The 20,447-nt window shown below is 39.6% G+C and overlaps 1 protein-coding gene across 1 annotated transcript in view; it reads right to left on the bottom strand.

Moving 5' to 3' along the window:
• Nucleotides 1-20,447, bottom strand: part of dnah5 (dynein, axonemal, heavy chain 5) — a 109,248-nt gene that overhangs the window by 36,379 nt on the left and 52,422 nt on the right. Inside the window, exons 38-55 of the mRNA XM_053621281.1 lie at nt 19,579-19,773; nt 19,218-19,352; nt 18,781-18,888; nt 18,375-18,528; nt 18,123-18,269; nt 17,016-17,257; nt 16,726-16,905; nt 14,816-15,020; nt 11,203-11,345; nt 10,917-11,051; nt 10,478-10,600; nt 9,633-9,846; nt 7,152-7,375; nt 5,738-5,936; nt 5,408-5,580; nt 4,694-4,824; nt 2,686-2,839; nt 1,414-1,681 (exon numbers count right to left, since the gene is read on the bottom strand). Coding sequence (XP_053477256.1) covers nt 1,414-1,681; nt 2,686-2,839; nt 4,694-4,824; nt 5,408-5,580; nt 5,738-5,936; nt 7,152-7,375; nt 9,633-9,846; nt 10,478-10,600; nt 10,917-11,051; nt 11,203-11,345; nt 14,816-15,020; nt 16,726-16,905; nt 17,016-17,257; nt 18,123-18,269; nt 18,375-18,528; nt 18,781-18,888; nt 19,218-19,352; nt 19,579-19,773 — 3,130 coding nt within the window. The remainder of the gene's footprint in view (nt 1-1,413; nt 1,682-2,685; nt 2,840-4,693; nt 4,825-5,407; nt 5,581-5,737; nt 5,937-7,151; nt 7,376-9,632; nt 9,847-10,477; nt 10,601-10,916; nt 11,052-11,202; nt 11,346-14,815; nt 15,021-16,725; nt 16,906-17,015; nt 17,258-18,122; nt 18,270-18,374; nt 18,529-18,780; nt 18,889-19,217; nt 19,353-19,578; nt 19,774-20,447) is intronic.

Raw genomic sequence — 20,447 nt, 5'->3', positions numbered from 1 at the left:
GAGAAAAAATATGTTTGAAGTATATTCCCATTTACATTAAAAAAAATTAGTACACTTGGGTGACTAGGATCAGGAAATTGTTCAACCATGACTTCCTGGGGTATAAATATGAGGTAACACATAAGCCAAATTCCCTTAGTCATTCATAACAATGGGTTAGACCAAGGAATATAGCTGTGATGTGCGCCAAAAGGTTGTTGAGCTTCACAAAATGGAAAGTGGCTATAAGAAACTAGCATTGAAACTGCCCATTTCCACCATCAGGGCAATAATTAAGATGTTCCAGTCAACTGGAAATGTTATGAATCAATCTAGAAGAGGACATGTGTCTATATCGTCTCAACGCACTGTGAAGAGGATGGTTCGAGTGGCCAAAAAATCTCCAAGGATAACAGCTGGACAATTGCAAAAGTTAGTTGTGTCTTGGGGTCAGAAAATCTCCAAAACTACAGTCTGAAGTCACCTACATCACCACAAGTTGTTTGGAAGGGTTTCAAGAAAAAAAATCTCTACTCTCATCTGAAAACAAACTCAAGTGTCTTCAGTTTGCCAGACACTACTGGAACTTCAAATGGGATCAGGTTCTATGGTCAGATGAAACCAAAATAAAACTTTTTGGTAATAAACACCAGAGGTGGTTTTGGAGCACACAGAGAGGTAGCCATATGGAAAAGTACCTCATGCCCACGGTTAAATATGGTGCTGGCTCTTTAATGTTTTGGAGCTGTTTTTCTGCCAGAGGACCTGGACATATTGTTAGGACACATGGCATCATGGACTCAAATGTCAAATCAAATGTCAACTAATATTAAATAAAAACCTGACTGCCTCTGCCAGGAAGCTTAAAATGAGCCGTGGTTGGATCGTCCAGCAGGACAATGATCCAAAACATACATCAAAATCAAGGTCCTGCCATGGCCATCCCCTGACTTGAAACCCATAGAAAACCTGTGGAGTGAATGGAAGAGGAGAGTCCACCAGCGTTCGAAGGATCTGGAGAGATTCTGTATGGAGGAATGGTGTCAGATCCCTTACCATGTATTCTCCAACCTCATCAGGCTTTATAGGAGAAGATTCAGAGCTGTTATCTTGGCAAAGGGAGATAGCACAAAGTATTGACTAAAAGGGTGCCAATAATTGTTGCATTTTCTGAACAAAAGATCAAAAGGTTAAACAATAACAACAATATTTCACAGCCTTCTTTGCTCATATTTACCAAGTCCTATTTCCATCTCTGCTTGCTGTGTACCTCATCATAGGTTCTACCTCCATCTCTACCCCATCTGTATCTCTTCCCCTTCCCATTCCATGCTGAAGTATCACATAAAGGTGTGTTAAATAGGCATATATCTGTTTAATATAAGCAATGTAACACTTAAGTGCAGTGGTGTGCACATATAATTCTTAGCAGACCTGCAACAAGGGCATCCTTAGGCCAGCGGCTGAACCAGTCCATGGTGCATCCCGAGATGAGGGCAGGAAACTTTAACGCTCTGTTGCGGAATTTTTCTCCCACTGGTGAAAAGCAGAGCACCACATGCAGGTTCTGCCTTACGCGGCTCATAAAGAAGTCACGCAAGCTCTCGTTGGTGGGCGGTCGCCGGGGAAACTCCCGTTTCATGACTGGCACAAGGTCGCTGAGGATCTCATCGATCTCATCACGTGCAAAAAGGTTGGATACCTGCAGAGAACGCCATGTTTATTGAACTAGTCATATACACAATTGAATCACATGCAGGGCTCTGTGCCTGTCAGTTCTAGTGGAAGTAGTAAAGGAGATGTGGGGTCTGTGCCTCTCAGTCCCAGTGAAGGAAGGCAAGGAGGCATGGGGTCTGTGCCTGTCAGTCCCAGTACATGTGACATGGACCATGGCCTCAGTGCTTCACGTACTCAGTGAAGGAGGCATGGCCTCTGTTGAGCTTAGTGAAGGAAGGGTGACCTCTATAAGTCTCAGTGAAAGAGCACTGACCCAAGTGTCTATTAGTCTCAGCAAAGGAGGCAAGGCTGGTCTGCCTGTCCCAGTAAAATAAGCAATAACCTTTGTGTCTGTCAATCTTAGTAAAAGAGGTGTGGTCTCCGGGCTGGTCTGTCCAAGTAAAAGCACAAAATTGTGAGAAAAATATCATTTGAAGCAACATTTAACTAAACTGGTTGGTTGAAATAACACTTGTAACACTTGAATAAAATCTGAAATAATTACCATATCACATTAGTGTTTGATAAATGAGGAAATAAAAACAGCTTGACTTTCACCCAATGCTGTACATTACAAGCTCTTTGAGTGTTTAATTGCCTGATTAATGATAAAGGCTTGAGGGAAAGCGGTTGATGCAGCCAGGGTTGCGAGACGCTAAACAGATCACTCCCTGGGGGCTTCAACCCTCAGACTATCACTTCTTTGTTTGTCTTCTCTCTTCATCTCTAAATTCTCCCTATGTCTTTTTCTCAGAATGTCATCAGTATGTGTGTGTGAGTGAAGTGTGCTAGACGATATGTGTCTGGAATGATGTGTTTAAGAATAGGGTCACCATCTATCACCTCAGGGTTTATGAATGTGTGTGTGTGGGTGTGTGTGTGTACACCAAACTTGCGACCTCTCTAGGCAACAGGACGCTGAAATTGTGGGATGGTTAGAAAATATTGTGTGTGTGTGAGAGAAAGAGAGAGAAAGAGAGAACGAGAGACCTCTCCAGACGAGAGCACGTTGTTCATATACTCGAGGAAGGCTTCGTCTTTAATCTCATTGTCGGTGAAGATAAAGGTAACGCCTCGTCCCTGCTGCCCCGCCGTCCTGTAGAGCGCCTTCAGATCCTCCATCAGGTTAGGAGTGTTATACGACCTGCACATGGCGAAAAAATTTTTTTATAGCTTATGTACCATTTTAGACGTTATTTTTCATATTCGTTCATTCATCTTCAGGAAGCGTTTTATCCTAATTAGGGTCCTGGTGGATCTGGAGCCTATCACTGGGACTGAGTGTGAGGCAGGAACGCACCCTGGACTGGGACATCAGTCCATCACAGTTCACCATGCACACACTTTTTATTCTATCAATGCAGTAGATGTCAGCTACAGCCATCCATCTTCTATACTGCTTATCAGACACAGGGCCTGGAGCTTATCCAAGGAAACTCGGGGCACAAGGCGGGGGACACCCTGGATGGAGTGCCAACCCATCGCACAGCACAATCGTGCACACATTCACACACTACTGACAATTTGGAAATGCCAATCAGCCTACAACGCATATCTTTGGACTGGGGGAGGAAACCAGAGTACCCAGAGGAAACCTCCGAAGCACGGGGAGATGATGCAAACTCCACGCACACAGGGCAAAGGTAGGATTTGAACCCCCAGCCCTGGACATCTGAAGCTAACCACTAAGCCACTGCACCCATCCTAATAGTTTATATGTTTTCCATTTACCGTGTAACGTTTTGTTTTCTTCTACATTTAGGATAAATTCTATTTATAAATATATTTACTTTATATTTTTTTCAGCATTATTATCAACACTCTTTTTTTTTTACCTTTACTTTGTTTCTGTAGTAAACACACATTTCCCATGTACTGCAAACCAAATTTTTGTTAATTTTCCTAATTATTTTTTTTAATATTTACTGCTTATTCTTTTTAATTTTTTTCAACATTATTGTACTGAAAATGTTTTTCAATTTTTCATAATTTTTATGTAGTGTGTATGTAGAGATAGGGTTAACATATATTGTTTTTATTTATTTATTATTTTTCTACCCCCACCCCCGCAACAGTAAATACATTTAATGTGCTATTTTTTTCCACTAATTTCACATCTGCCATCCCATTTTTATTTTTATTAATTTTAATTTTTTCACCTATTCACAAGGCATACCCCTTTGTGTGTGTGTGTGTGTGTGTGTGTGTGTGTGTGCGCACGCGTTTTGGAACATGATGTGATGAGACACTGTGATTGCTGAGAATCGTGAGCAGTCTGCGTTTTGGATGGAACAAGCTGAAAGCCATCTGTTTTCTCCCAAGAGAACACACACACACACACACACACACACATCTTTATAACACTCACACTTCAGCAGGAATCTTGGCCAATTTGCATGCTGCATCACCTCTTTCACATCGATATAAATACACATTTTTAACCAGTTGATGAAAAACATATGCGTGAAACTGAAATCCGTCTGAATATTCTGTACACTGTACTAAATACTGGTTATTTCAAACATTTTCTACAATTCTGGCATTTTCTGGGTCATTTTTCTGTCATTTCTACATACGGTATTTCTGAGTAGTTTTTCGTTCTATATAAAGATATCTACAAATCCCTATCTGTGTGTGGTTTGTATTTTATGAGCTTTTTCACATTTATTGTGCATTCTTTAATTCTGTATAATTTGTGTTATTTTTTTCTACCATTTTAAACTGCATAATTCATTATAATTAACTCCATAAGCTATTTAAAAACCTTTTTTTTTTTTTTTACATTACATTGTATTTAAAATAATATAGAAAACTGCCAATTACTGTGTTTCTGTTTATCTGTTTTCTTTAGATTTATTTAGATTTCCTGTCTAATTTTTTTTCATTTTCTCATATATTCTTTCGAGCCTACAGCAAATATTTTTAAGTACTAAATCATTTAAACGGCCTATGGAAACGGGATTAATAATAGAGCAGGTGTGTGTGACGGCTGCCTCACCGTGTCAGCGTGATCTGAAAAGTTTTGTAGCCAGCGATGAAAGATGCCAGTCTCGTCAGACTCTGCTTGCCTGAACCGCCTACACCGACTAGGAGTGCATTCCCGCGGGGGGTCCGGATTATCCGAGAGACCTGACCGTGAGAGAGAGAGAGAGAGAGAGAGAGAGAGAGAGAGAGATTTCAATTCAAGTCATAACCAACAATTCTGTGTGACAGTTGTTTGTTGGCATACAAAAATGTGGGCTGTAGAACATTTTTTGCAATCCAGATGAGCAATATGGGGGCAGTGGTGGCTTGACGGTTAAGGCTCTGGGTTACTGATCGAAAGGTCGGGGGTTCAAGTCCCAGTACTGCCAAGCTGCCACTGTTGGGTCCTTGAGCAGGGCCCTTAACCCTCTCTGCTCCAGGGGTGCCATATCATGGCTGACCCTGCGCTCTGACCCCAGATTCCTGACATGCTGGGATATGTGAAGAAAAAAGAATTTCACTGTGTTCTAATGTATACGTGATAAATTATCATTAAGATAGCTTCGTAGGTTGCATTTAAATAACTTTTAAGTGAAGAATAAAACACTGGGGGTTGGGACTGGGTGGTAGTCATAGATTATGGGAAAGGCAATATGAATTCAAAACAATACTATATTAGAACAAGCACAAACACACAATTTTTGAGTTATTTTGACAAGGTTTCCAAGATCAGAGTGCTTCCGTATACCTTGACCAGGTGGACCATAGCATCAGTGAAGAACACCAGGTCCATGCCAGCTCCTCGGATGCTCTCGTTGTACAAGTCCAGGAACATGTTCAGTCTCTCGCACAGGTCACTAAAGGAAACGATGGGCTCGTACACTTTCGGCATGTCGAAGCTGGTTTCCTCAGGTTCCTCCCCTGCTCAGACACAATTCATCATAGTTGAAACCGTCTAATTAAAGCGATCATTCTCAAAATCAGACAGTGATAAAAAGCAGAATGTTTACTAGATTGTGGATCGCATTTGTTTCCAGCAAAATGATTCTGATGGTTTTCTGTCTGGTTCCGGTGGTACCTGTAGCCTCAGGTGCATCCCGGAGGAAGTCCACAAAGTAGGCATCTGCCCCGTCTTCCACAGCCATGCGGGCGTCGTCACCCAGCTCTTGCTGTGCCAGGTCGGCCAGTGTCAGGTCAAACCAGTCCACGTCGTCGGGGCTCGTGAAGCGGTCGGCAATTACACGTTTACACTCATGCTTCCATAGACGCAGGAGGACCTTCAGGATGAAGAGTGAATCAGGGGTCAATGATAAAAGCTAAAACTGGCGATAATGCTTCATGATAATGAGTATCTTATGTGCAGTTCTGGCCATGGCTTCACGGCTTTTCCCAAAGTTTCTCATCATCTCCATTATATGGTGCTGTCAATGCCACTGGCCATTGGCTTGCTCACTGAGAACTAAGGTACTGTTGATTGTGTAGCTGATTTTTCTATAGAAATTCCATTCTATCCTGTACTATCCTACCCCATCCTATCTGATCATATCCCAATTCAGTCCATCCCATATCATGCTATCCTATCCCATCTTATATGAGCTGAACTAATACTATCCCAATATATTCTATCCCATATCATGCTATCCTATTCTATCCTATTCCATCATATCTGAGCTGAGCCTATACTATCCCAGAATATTCCATACCATATCTTCCCATGCTATCCTATCCTATCATGTCATATCCTATCCTGTTTTTTCCTGTTTCTAGTACCGGGCAGAGGAGGATGAATTGCCACTGAATCATGGCTTTTCCCAACGTTTCTCATTTTTTAGCATCATCCTAGGGAGTTGTCCATACCACTGCACCCAGGCTAGCTAACTGCTGGTTGAGGCACCGGTGACTAGTTCTATAGAAATGTATAGCTGATTTTTCTATAGAAATACCACCTCATGCTATTCTGTCCTATCTTATCCCATTTTATCCTATATCATCCTATCCTGGGCTGTCCTAATCTATTCTATCCTATCCTATTTTATCCTATAAGCGCTATAAAAAAATGCCATCTGTCCTATCCTATCCCACCTTGCGGCTTTACTCTGGGTTATCTCTGGGATATTTTTCTGTTAATTTCTGCAATCCTTACTTCTTCAGCCATCCAACCAGGCTACTGGATTTGGTAAAAATAAGCTGTCAATAGTCTGTAAGTTTATCTACCATGAATTTCACCAGTTTAACTGTTGGAGTTTACGTCATTGGCATTTGTATAAGCCTAAATGCCTTGATGCTAAGCGTATTCTCTATTTGAAGTTCTTTTTCCATCAGTCATCATCAAGAACTAAGTATAATTTTAATCCGAGAAATACTTGTGAAAGTGTAATATATCTAAATGTTTGCTTATCGTATGCATAATGAATCAGGGTTTATCACTGTGTGAACATGTAATTTAAACAATGCTTTGGTTTTTAGTAAAAACTCTTGGTATCAGACATTACATTGGGTGAATGGACCACGTCAGCCGTGACATTCAGCATGCCCTGCCAGATACGGGAAAGGTCACGTAGGTTGAAGATGTAATGAAAGTTGGCCGGCGTGGGCAGCATCTTCAGCTTAGTGGTTTGCCAGAGGCGGCGGGTCAGGGGTACGAGATGGACAACGGTGTTCCTCACAGCCTCGGAGAAACCACGGCGGGAGCAGAAGTGACCCGTCCCAATCACTCCTGTTTAAAACAGAAGTAGTGTGTGAAAGATATTTAAAACATTGTTGTGAAGGCTAAATTTAAGGTTTTTACTGCTGCCAACAAGGTTTTAGTAGATAATTATGTCACAGAGTGATTGCTACATGAGTAGCTGACACCCTTTATTAAATCATTAGCAAAGATTGCCGAAAAATAAGTTTTGTCAGTGAGGATTGCATGTGTAAACACTCGTTAAGACTGTTCCATAGCTCCTGATTGGATCACGCTGCCCTTGACACTACTCGACATTGCTTTGTATACTTCTGTCTGGTTTGTTTTGACTGTCATTTGTGTACAATTTAGTAGGAAAAGAGATACTTAAAGATCCTCTACTAAGACATCTTTTGCAAAATAATATTTCATCTCAAAGACGTGAAAATTACTGATGCCATTTACAAATATCTTAAATAAATGCAAATCTGGCAGAAATACCCCCTTTGCACCATGCGTTTTGTTTTGGGTTCCCCATCTGCTTTTGTTTCTGTTTTAGTCCTGTCTTTGTTTTTGTTACCTTATTGTGATCGCCTGTTCAGTGTTTGTCTATGAATACCCTGTTGTATCATGTACAGTATTGTTGTGAATTCTTATCATGTAATCAGTTCATTTTAGTCCAAGCCTTGTTTTTCAGACCTTGTTTTTCATTGCCTGTTTTTGACAAAGATTATGGCTTATTCTTGTTTATTTGTCTGTCTATGTTTTGACCTCCATTATGGACTCTAACACCGATTCTTAGATTTGCCCAAATAAATGAATTACTGAGTTTTACGTACTGCATTTTGCATTAACTCTGAAAATATTACATTCTTTTTAAATTGCTCACAGTCCCCAGGAACTATTTTGTTGCCACTTCCATGAGCTATCAATATGGGGTTGCACATATTTAAAATCCCTTTGTCATCAACCGCCATGGGCGAGAAACAAAAAGAGTATTCAGAGACAGACAGTGACAGATGGTTGATTACTTACACAAAGCAGGAAATCGATATAAAGCAATACACAGACAGTTAAAAATAACATTAAACACAATCGTTGCCATAATTAAAAGTTTCAAAAGTCTGAAGTAAAAACAACTTTGAAATAAACGTAGAAATGGTTGTGAGGCATAAAATCGATCATAAAACGTCTCAGTCTCTGGATTTAACCATACTGAAAATGAGATATGACTTGTAGACTGCAAATACATGCACAAGCCTAAGTATATAAAGGAGCTTTTAAGTGTTGTGCATGAAAGCGCGAGCCAAGATCGGAACCTCGTTAGACATTACAAGATATTCAGGATGTTGTTTTGTCTGCTGTTTTCTTAAACCCATCTGTAACACCAATGTCTCAATGCTTTATAGATGTGATTGCATAATATCCTGTTTGGTTATACACAGACAAAAAGAGAGTGTGACACTGTCTGATAGGGTCCTGATTTTATATAGAAAAATGGCGAAAGCATTCATAAATCATTGAATAGGACTTGAAGCAACCAGAGTGGATCTACGAAATGGTGGAGAATGAAGGGCTGCGGGGTCATGGCTGAAAAACAATTTCTAAAAGATAATAAGACGAAGGCCTTCAATATAATGATCCGAGTTCAAGGCCAGGAGTATAAACATGTAGAACAGTGAGAACCGATCAATATGTAATTATATGAATTCGCAGCAACAAGGACAAGATATGAAACCTTTATTAAATTCTGAGACTGAGATATTCAAGTAGTCTTTATAGAAATTGTGAACACATTTCATTTAATTAGTTGTATAAAATGATACCATTGTGTCAGTTGTACCTGTTTACTTGTGCCCCTTTTCATTAGTTTTTACCTGTCACTGTCAACCAATTATCTCCCTCTCACCTGTCTCTTGATTTGGCCTTATTAGGGACATTGACATATAGTCCACTGTAAATTCTCGCCAAATATGTCATTCAATTTCAAGCCGTTTTTGAGCATCCCAAGGCTCCCCTGTTCCCATATTTCTATATTATGAAGTTGAATGTTGTGTTAGTGTTATGGTGCAAGGAACTAAGCTCAAAAATGTAAATATATTATACAATATTAGCAACATATGCACAATAGCTATGGTGTTAATGAGCATTTAAGTTTATCAGCTTAAAACGGAGCGTGTTTTGGGGTTTTTTTTCCATCATTTATGTTATGCTTGAGTTGCTGTCAGGCATCCTATCGCTAGTGTTAGCTAAAGGCAAGCTCTTATTCTCACAAACCTACACAATTATAAATGTTGCGTATACTGACCGAAGATCTTGTCGATAGAGGCGTTGGAGGGTAAAGTGCAGTTAAAAATGCAGAATTGCCTCTTGAGCCTCTGGGGAATGTCATTGCGTCCTCCACCGGGGTGAATCATGGCCGCCAGGAACTGGATGTCCACCACGTTGGTGAATTCGCCAGGTTTCTCCAGGTTATAGAAGCCCTTCTGCTCCATCATCTGGCGTACAATCTCATTTGTGACCTTTAGAGAAGGAGAAAACATTCTACAGTATGAATTTATTTCCCTGCTTTAGAAATCCCTTAAGCAGAGTTGCATAAGTCATGCCATATCTACAGTTGTCATTTCTGTATGGCCCAGCTATGTATATATTTTCCCAGCAGAAATCTAATAGGTGAGTGGCATCACCATACGTAGTAGGTTAAATCTCTGAAGTGCCAATTTGATTAGAAAAAGGGAGGGGAATGAATAAAAGACAGCATTATAGCTATTAAAAGACACTACGCTTATCAAGTGATGCCTAACGGGTTATTTAACACTGCGTACCGAAATGTAACGTACTGTTGTACCAGTATATCTCAGTACCAGTACAGGCTTGTCTATCAAACAACAACATACTCATCTATAAATAATCTGTGTAGTAGAAAATTGTCAATTTGTAGATATGTTCATCTGTTTCGCTTGTTTCTGGAGAAGAAGTACAACCTTGACTGATGTTTTTGTTGTAACTTGTTGCAAAACTGACGAACCTCCTGAATTAGACATTAGAATAAACTAAAGAATCTTAAAATGCCATATGTACCATTGCATCTGTGAAAATTCTGAGATATTTGAATGCTGTGTGAGGTTTTCACTGAAGTATCCCACAGCATACCTGGTCTCCCCACTCGTTGATGACAGGCATGTTGATGTCATCAATAAAGATGGACATCTTCTTGCCTGCTGGCGGGCCATATGTGGTACCCATCCGCTTGTCTAGGTAGCTCTCAACGGAGCGCTGGCAACCCATAAATAACCAATTAAAATCCCAATAAAAAATTCAATAAAAAATTCCAACAAAATCAATCCCAACACCTGTGGCCAATATCAGCAAGGCTCGGTGCTATTTTTTTCTAATTGTCCAGGTAATGAGTATTACCTGGCAGTTAATGTTTTTTTTTTCTTCTAGAAATACAATTTATTAGTAATCATATCTAGCATTTGTGGTTTAAACCTTTAAACCGAATATCTCATGTTTCCTTCTTTTGTGTAATCACTGTCAGTGAAATGAATATTTAAAAAAGTGAGCAAAAAAAAAAAAAAAGGACAGGAACCTGGAACATAAGCGGAGTGGTAGCTGAAGAGAAGTTGAGGTTCTTAGTGGTGTGTGATTCTGGGTCATATTTGGACAAGAAGCGCTTAATGATGACCGTCTTAGCTGTACCCTGCTCTCCAATCAAGAGCACGGCCTGGAAGACATAAAACAACAAGAAAAAGTTGTTTTAAAATGGATTTTAATCTAGTCAATATATATCGTATCTTTGTCTTGATTAATAATATTGATGGAAACAACGTTAGACCAAGTTTCATGATTGGAGATCCTTGTTAAGCTTCTCTCACCTTGCCCTGCTTGCTGATGGTCTGAATAAGGAAGTCTGTGCGCACGTTGTCCACGTTGGGCACCAGGATGGAGCCATAATCTGGCGTTGAGTCTGGTGGATAGATGTACTCTTCTACGCTAGAGCTCCAGTGGACCCACTGACCTAAAAATACAAACCAATGGAATAAAGCTTTGAACTCAAATTATGAGCTAAAACTGAAGTACATAAAACACTGTGATATTGTACAGACACTGGTATACCATGAGAGGTACAGATGTTGGTATGATGGTATACCTTTGCAAGATGGAGATACTGGTATGACAGAATACCTTGTTAAGATGGAAATACTGATATGACAAAATACTATGATAAGTGGAGACACTGGTATGATGAGGGAATATAAAAATAACAGTATGAGGGATATGGGTATGATAGCGATACTGGTTTAATGAGATAACAATTGTTAGTATTCAAAAGCCTTACCCCAATACCCCTCACTGATCAATTTGCAAATAGTCCCTACCAATTAACAACGGATCACCACAGGCAGGTATAGCCAGTCCAGCACTGTATATGTAAGACAGTGTCCTTGTCTGATTCTTTACAAGTAAATTTGCCAAACAGTAAATGAGTGAAACAAAGAACAAGCAAACTCAATCCAAGTCAACACTCCAACAATGATCCTAAAAAAGAGTTGTTGGTTGACCTAAAATGTGCCATTTGTACAATTTGGTTGTATGTGTGGGGTGGGGATTAGCTATGAGCAGGCATCGAAAAGCATAGATGAAAGCTTAAAAACCATAAAACTAACCTGAGGTATATGCTCAAAGTCAGAATGAAATGTTATTTAAGGAAAGAAAGGCAACAATTCAAGAGTAGAGACAAGTGTATTAGATGGAAGTTTGAAAGAGATACAAAACAGCAGGGAGTGAAGAGACAAGGAGAAGGGAACTGGCAGGTAAAACAGATCCAGAAGGCATAGGAGAAACCAGATTCAATCAAGACCAGCAAATAAAATTTGCACTTGCCAAACTAGCTGCAGCTTCCCTGAACAGGAGCAGCAATAAGAAAAAGTCATGGGAATCATAGTCCCAAATAACCCTACCCTAAAAACAAGAAGACTAGCCTGACTTGAACTTTCAAAAGATAAACATTATAACAAGAGACATTCTGACAACTTTCACCACCCAGTCATCTGCCTGCACAAAGACTCAGAGTCATTAAGTAGTATTAAATATGAACCAACATCAAATCAAATCATCAAAGTCCATTTTAGCCAATTTGAAGTCCAAATTAGTCTCAGGAATATGCAATTTGTGCCTGAACAAAGCTGACTCATCTCAAACACAGACAGGCTGACAGGACTGAAACACTTCACCTTATTTCTTATCGAGAAACAGAATGTTTCACTTCACACATTCTTTTGAAAATTGGATCGAAGATAACAAGACATAGACAGTGGTGTAAGAGACAATAAATAGGTATTCCAAAACAACTATAAACAATAACGAGGAAAACAAGAAAGCAGGTTCAGACGTAATTTGATTATAAATTCTGACTGTATAAAATGTATTTTTGGCACTTTCATTGGTGGTGAGCTAATTGGTCAAGCATAAAATAAAACAGATAAATACATCAAATAGATACACGAGCAAGAGAGATAAAGAGAGCAATGAAGAATGACCGCCATTGTTTTTAATAGTATATGCTGATTATATACAATCATTCATGCAATTATCCAATCAGCCAATTATGTATCAGCAGCTCAATGCAGTCCTTCTGGAACCAGCGATCATGCCACGATCACCAAGATCAAATTCTGATGTGTGGTGTGAATATTAACAAAAGATCTTGACCTGTATTTGCATGATTTTAGGCATTGTACTGCTGCCTACGTGCTATCATGCTTACATGATCGGCTGATTGGATAATTGCATGGGTTATTATTCGTTTATTATCCTAATAAAATGGCCGGTGAGTGTTTATGATTTATATTCTGTTATACGTTATGTTAGGGGGAAAAAACACAACAATAAAACACACATCCTGTTGAATTCCTTACTTATGTCTGTGCTGACAAACTTATATCCCATGTATGATTTAGGGTAAACGGTGTTTGTGGGTGGAAAACAAGGCAGAAAATTCTGAATCTATAGCGAAAGACAAAAGGGGGGACTTTGATGGGACACCGTCCCCTCCAAAAGTATTGGAACAGCAAGGCCAATTTTATTGTTTTCGCTACGCATTGAAGACATTTGGGTTTGACATCAAAAGAAGAATATGAGGTGTGCCCTGTTAAATTGATTGTTTAAAGAATTAATAGCTCTGAATGTCTACTATTGGTTTGAGCCCTAGTTTTCACCTGTGAAGACTGTATTTGTTGTTTTAAAAATAAAAAAGGATAAAGCAACATGAAGAACAGATAGCTGTCTATGGGAGAAAAACAAGCCATTTTGAAGCTGAGAAAAGAGGGAAAATGTATCAGAGCCATACAACAATTTGGAATGTCCTGTAAAAGTAAGAAACCACTGGTGTACTAACAACCAGACCAAGGAAAACAACAACAGCTGATGATAGCAACATTGTAAGCGCTGTGAAGAAAACCCCCAAAACCACAGTTAGTGACATAATCAACAACCTCCAGAGGGCAGGGGTGAAGGTATCCACCATTCGAAGAAGACTTTGAGAGCAAGATTAACCTTTACCGAAGTGATGGAAAGGCCAAAGTGTGGCGAAATTACAGATCTGCTCATGATCCAAAACATAGAAGCTGATGGTGGAGGTAGTGTCATGGCTTGGGCTTGGATGTCTGCTTCTGGAAAAGACTCACTAAATCTTTATTGATGATGGAACTCATGATGGTATCAGCAGAATGAATTCAGAAGTTTACAGGAACATTTTGTCTGATAATTTACAGAGAAATGCATCCAAATTAATCAGGCGGAACTTTATCATGCAGCAAGACAGCAATCCAAAACACACTGCCAACACAACAAAGGACTTCATCAGGGAGAAAGTGGAAGGTTTTAGACCTTAACCCAATTGAGCAGCATTTCATCTCCTGAAGAGGAGACTGAAGGGAGAACCCCGTGAAACATACAACAACTGAAAGAGACTGTGGTAAAAACCTGGAAAAGCATCACAAAAGAAGAAACCAATAGTCTGGTGATGTCAGTGAGTCGCAGGCTTGATGCAGTTATTGCAAGCAAGAGATATGCAACCAAATAATAAGTGCTATTTACTTTAATTTACTTCAAAACGTTTCTGTTCCTATACTTTTGCTTGCCAAAAAGCTTGGTAGTCTGATACAAAAAGGTTGCATGTTTTATGTTGTTTAACACATCTAGATGTAAATACCAGGAAATAAAAGCTGAAATACTAAACTCTCGTCTCATATCCATTTTTTGATCCCAAACCCAAATGTCTTTGGTGTGAGGCACAAACAAATTAATTGGCCTCGCCGTTCCAATAGTTTTGGAAGGGGACCGTATATGACGATTGTGTGTGAAGTAAAAAGAGAAGGAGCACAACAGAGAGAGAAGAGTTGAGTGTGAGGCGGAGTGACAAAACGAACAGTAAGGAGACAGTGGGAGAAAGAGTGCGTGTAATCGTGTTTATTTTAAGGCACGGACCGTCAGATGTGACATGGTAGTCGAACATGGTGTCCTCGCCGCGGGACGACACGTCCGGCAGGTCCAGACGAATGCTGTCATGGCGACGCAGCCAGCTCTCCATCTTCCTCCGATCGTCCAGCTCGAGGAGGGCACCAATGCTCCACATGAGGGCAAAGACGTATAGACGCTCCATGTGCTCACGCGTAACCTCGCCACCCTGCTCCTACACACACACACACACACACACACAAATAATCAGAAATTATTGCACAGAAAAAGCTAATGTCACTGAGACATTATACTGCCAGTTACACCCCATGTTTAAGCAGTTTTTGTTTAAAACAACCTCCATTTCAATACAAAAAAAGTCCAATATTTAATATGGTGAAGTTTTCTTCAAGGAAACGTTTTTAGAAGGAGTCTCCATTGCCAGTGCTTTGGAGCAGTCAGAGGTAAAGCTGTAACTTTAATGTTTTCCAACACAGGAAAATCTTTGAGCTTTCTGGATTCTCAGTAACACGACAAGCTTGATTTTAAACAACTTTATTATCTTTGGTTTTTTTTTTTTTTTTACTTCAAGTGAGAGAAAATAAGACACTGGTGACAAAATGACTGTTTATAGCTGTTATAATGTATGTGATAATAGGAACGAACTAGTATCGCATGATGTTCCACAACGTTAAATGTAACTATAAATGTTTTGTTGTTTTTTTTTTAAGTATGGTGTGCTGTCCTTTAATTAATTAAAAATTCTGGTTGAACTTTATTTTGCAGTAAGCAGATGGTGTTTACAAAAAGTAAGTATATGGTAAGTAGTTAGTAAATTACTGTGGTATAAACAAAATAAAACACTATGAAACATGCTGATATTGGAAGACAATCCACTTTGTGGTGGTAACGCTAACTCTGTTTAGACACAGAACATTTATTTTCTTAATGGTTCTCCAAAACATTACAAGAAACCAAACTAAGTCAATATTATATTAGTTAGTAAGTATCTAATATATTAGTAACTAATATAATTATAAGTCATTTCTAATTACTTAGTAAGTTGTTACAGTTTTAAAACCTAACCTGTTCATAAAACCTCAAGCTTCCACGTCTTTAGAAATCCTGATTATTCTTTCATTTGGCGTGAACGCTGACACAAATGCATCACGGCATTATTTGAAAACCCAGGAGGTGCAACCAGAGGTGACAGACTCGATTCTGCCGAGCTGTGCAGCATACAACAGACCGTCCGTGCATTCCCACTAGAGCCCACGGGGTGCAAATTTGCGATTTGTACCTCCAGAAAGAAAATACTTTTTGAATGACAGTACAAAAGACGACATGTGGCATTTTGTTCCAGACTGTATTCAGGAGTTTCTAACAAAAGGAGATGGGGATGCTGGGAAAATGAAAAAGAGGGTTTCAAACAAAACAGGAGATATGATATGATATGAAAGATGATGCTATGCAGGCATTTTCGCTGTTTTTTTATGGGTATTGATAGTAGTTTTAGAACACTGACCAACTATACAAGTATTTCATAAGAATTATATGTATATACAGTATGAAAAGAAGAATATAGGGATAAATTCACACACTTAAAATCTGTATCCTGTGTTTAAATGTTTCTGTAAAGCTGCTTTGAGACAATGTCCATTGTGAAAAGCGCTATACAAATAAAATTTAATTGAATTTAATTGAATATCGACAAGTTTGCATCCACCTTTTTTTGGGTTCTTGGGGTGAATTAATAAATATTGGTATCTACAGTATATTACAGTTTATCTACAAAACAGAACACTCCTGCTGACGTGCTCTAGTTAATTCAGTTGACTTGAATGACTTTAAAAGTGTGAAAAGTTTGGACAGCATTCACGGCATTCACACTAAAATGGCAAAGAGTAGGGGTGTGAAAATTTTGTATATGTTTGCGATACCTTGGGCACTTGCAGGAGGCCTTGCAGCACGTTGATGCACTGCATGATGATGAAGGCTTCCAGCATGTCCATCTTATAGTCTAGACACTGCACACTGAAACGGTAGAGCTCAGGGAAAGATCCAGAAAAGAGCTCACGCAGCACTTCGGCCTCCTGAGGAGAGCGCTTCCTCAGCCAGCCCTGCATGCGTGAATATTGCAGAACTGTTAGTAGAATTATTTCAAATTCTTATTCATTTTATAGTATATGCTGTACTTCTACTCGGGAATCTTTGAACGATTGGCCCTCACCTCGAGGATGGGGCTCCAGCCGAGCACCGAGGAGCTCATGAACACCATGCCGTTGCGCGACACGGTGGCGGGTGAAGCGTTGTCGATGTTGTGCGGCTCGAAAACGATCTTGCAATTGGGCGCCATGGGGATGCGGTCGCCATTGGCTAGCGTCAGCGTGCGGTTGTCATCCAGCACCGAATTCAGGTTCTCGATCCAAATGGCATCAACGGGGCCATCCAACACAATCCAGACATGTTCACCTGAGACAAAAGGGGATGAAGAGGACATGGGTGTGGCGAGTTAACGAAATGAGAGATCAATGAAAAAGCAAGAGGTAGAGCTAGACAGTGCTGAGGCAGGGCTGGACAATAAATAGTGGTGACTCACTGGTTAAAGGCTCTGGGTTACTGATCAGAAAGTCAGGAGTTCAAGTCCCAGCACTGCCAAGCTACCACTGTTGGGCCCTTGAGCAAGGCCCTTAACCCTCAATTTCTCAGTTATATAAATTAGATAAATGTAAGTCGCTCTGGAAAAGGGCGTCTGCCAAAATGCCATAAAATGTAAATATAAAGACATCAGTGAGTGAGACAGGACTAACAGAGACAAAGACAGACCGTTAAGGCAGAGCTGGACATGAGAAATACAGATCAGATCAGTGAAAGTCTCATGATATACTATTGTGCATACTTTCTTCACTGTTGTTGTGTCTGCTCTCTGTTTATTATTCAGGGTTGTCTTCAGAAGCGTGTGCGTGCGTCCTCACTACAAAGCTCCATAACACAGTTGCGTATGTTTGATTATGTTTCGCCCTCAGGTTGAACTCAGACTCGAGTTTCTGTCTGATTAAAGATGTGATCTGATCGTGTGAGAAGCGAAGTCTCTCCGCGCTGCTTTCTGCTGCTCTGTTGATTTCTAATTCTGTCTGAAGCTCTAGAGATCGATTGAGTTTTTCAGACGTCCAATCATTCAGTTCTTTTTTTTATAACATTGAATCCTTTTTTGTTTTTTTTAACACTGAAACTCCAACATGACATGACCATGTGATAATTAAAAAATCTAAGAAAACAAACAAAAAAAAACCACAATGAGGGCAAAAAGACGAATGGGAATGGGGTCAAAAAGCACCTTTTTTGGCTTTCAGTGTCTTTCTCCAGAGGGTGGAGAAAATGCCATCAGTCCAGTCGTTTGTGGCGACGTCAAGTCGGCCGAACATCTGCGCCGCCGTAATGGCTTTCGGGTTCATTCTCATCTCTCTGTGAGGCTGACCGCAATCTGAACACATACATACACAAACACACACACAGTGTATGCCTCACGGTATATGTGATGGGTTGTACGTGATTCTATATGTGTGTGTGTGTGTGTGTGTTTTTTTACCCGTCATGGCCTTCATGAGTGTGTGGATGCATGTGGTTTTTCCTGCTCCGCTCGGGCCCAGTGCCATCATGCCATGACGCACGAGCTGCGTCTCAAACAGCTGGATCACCTTTAGCCTCCAGGAAGGGTGATTAATAAGACCGGCCTCTGTGACCTGCACACACACACACACACACACAAATCAGTTACGACAAACTAACACAATTAAAAAAATTTAGTAGCCTCACACCTCCAGGGTTTGATCCTGAGCCCTGTTTGGAGATGCACGTTCTCCCCTGTGTCTTTGTGGGCTTCTTTCATGTTCTCTGCTTTCACGTATATTCCCTTCTGCAAATCTGAGAACGAGTGTGCACTTGTTTTTCTAGCTTGACATTTGTACCACAAGACACATTTCTCTGACCCGCACCTGTTTATCTATGGCTGATTCCAGCTGAGGGTATCCCGCCTTGTCCAGTTGTATTCCGGGGAAAAGGTCTTCGATCAGGCTCAGAAAAAGCGGCTCATCTTCATCAATCTGGTGGCAGAACCCAGAAAAAGCATAGAGTGATACTAAGGGACAAAATGAAAATGCTAGTTTTCCTAATAAAGCATGCTCTTCAAAGTTCTCAGTGAACATTTAGTGCTTTGAAGCAGCATGTCTAAAAATGATACATGTATACAAACATTTTCATTTTTAACATCAGTATGGAAAATACTCAAAAGGTGAAAACAAACTGGGAAGTGGCGCTGAACCGTTGCTAATAATTAATCATTAATGGCAACGTGAATGTTTTGAAAAATGTTTGTGTTAGAAAAATTATTTAAAAAATGTAAGATTGTACAGGACCGAGTCGATGTTCTTACAAGTTTGGACAGGTTCATGTCCCGCAGCACCCTCATGACGATGGTGGACTCGGTGTCACTGGGGTTGGCCCGCTTGGCTGCGCCTAATGTGCGCAGGACGGACAGGATGTTCCTCAGACCAAAGTCATAGTGAACCTGAGAGATCAAGGAGAAAACAAACTATGTTGATCATATTACAAAGGTAATGAAATAGAAATTTGAGAAATTGAGACAGGTCTTCAGTTTTCACACACAGTTGATCAGAACTGTTATTTATCCTGATAACCTTAAATCAGACCTATTATTATCGTATTGTGGTGTGAAAAACATTTTATTTACTGAAGCTACTGGAATATTTCATTGAAAAAATGGACTTTGGTACCTGTTTGGAGAGCTGCTCCTCACACAGTTTATACAGGGTGAAGAACTTCCTGGCCAGCTCGATGTTGTCGATGAAGCCACAGCTGGCCAGTTTCACCCGGATGATGATCTGCCGATCCGGAACCATCATGGCTACTGAGCGGAAGTTGATCTTCAGGTTCTCTGGGAGTTCCTGACGGCCCGCGTACCCAGGGTTCTAAATACAATATGAACAATGACAAATATTTTGAGCTTCAAGGTACACAATTTGGATATAAATTATATACAAAGTATATGCCGCCGTCCCAGGTTCTACATAGAGCCCTACAACAATGGGTTTCCCTTTCAGAAAAGTTTTAGTGTAGGTTTTCAACCTCCTTAGGAAGCGAAGAACTTTAAACAGAATCAATTTTACATAAATTTTTTAGAGTACTGTATTTATTGCACTATATGTCTTGTTTTTTCTTAGAATATAGAATATTATAGTATTTTTGGTGTATATACTTAAAACAGAAGATAATATATAATCTTATAGAGTTATACAGTATTTATAGTACCATACTTATAGTACAGTATTTTACAGTATTTATTAATTATACTACTATACAGTATTTCCTATAGAATTCTAGAGTATTTATAGTACTACACTACAGTATAGCATTTTCTTATAAAATATTTACAATATATTTATATTGTTATTCTTATATTAGTATTTTATTATAGAATTTCACATGCTTTATAGTACTATATTGTAGTATAGTATTTTCCTGTAGAATTTTATACTAGTTACAGTAATATACTTATAGTATGGCATTTTATTGCAGAATATTGTAGTATTAACTGTACTACACATTTTTGTATTATATGTTTTTTCGTAATTAGTATTATACC

The sequence above is a fragment of the Ictalurus furcatus genome, chromosome 1, assembly GCF_023375685.1.
Source record: "Ictalurus furcatus strain D&B chromosome 1, Billie_1.0, whole genome shotgun sequence".
Lineage (NCBI taxonomy): Eukaryota > Metazoa > Chordata > Actinopteri > Siluriformes > Ictaluridae > Ictalurus > Ictalurus furcatus.
Note: the sequence above shows the minus strand (reverse complement) of the source record. Positions and strands in the feature narration are given on the sequence as shown.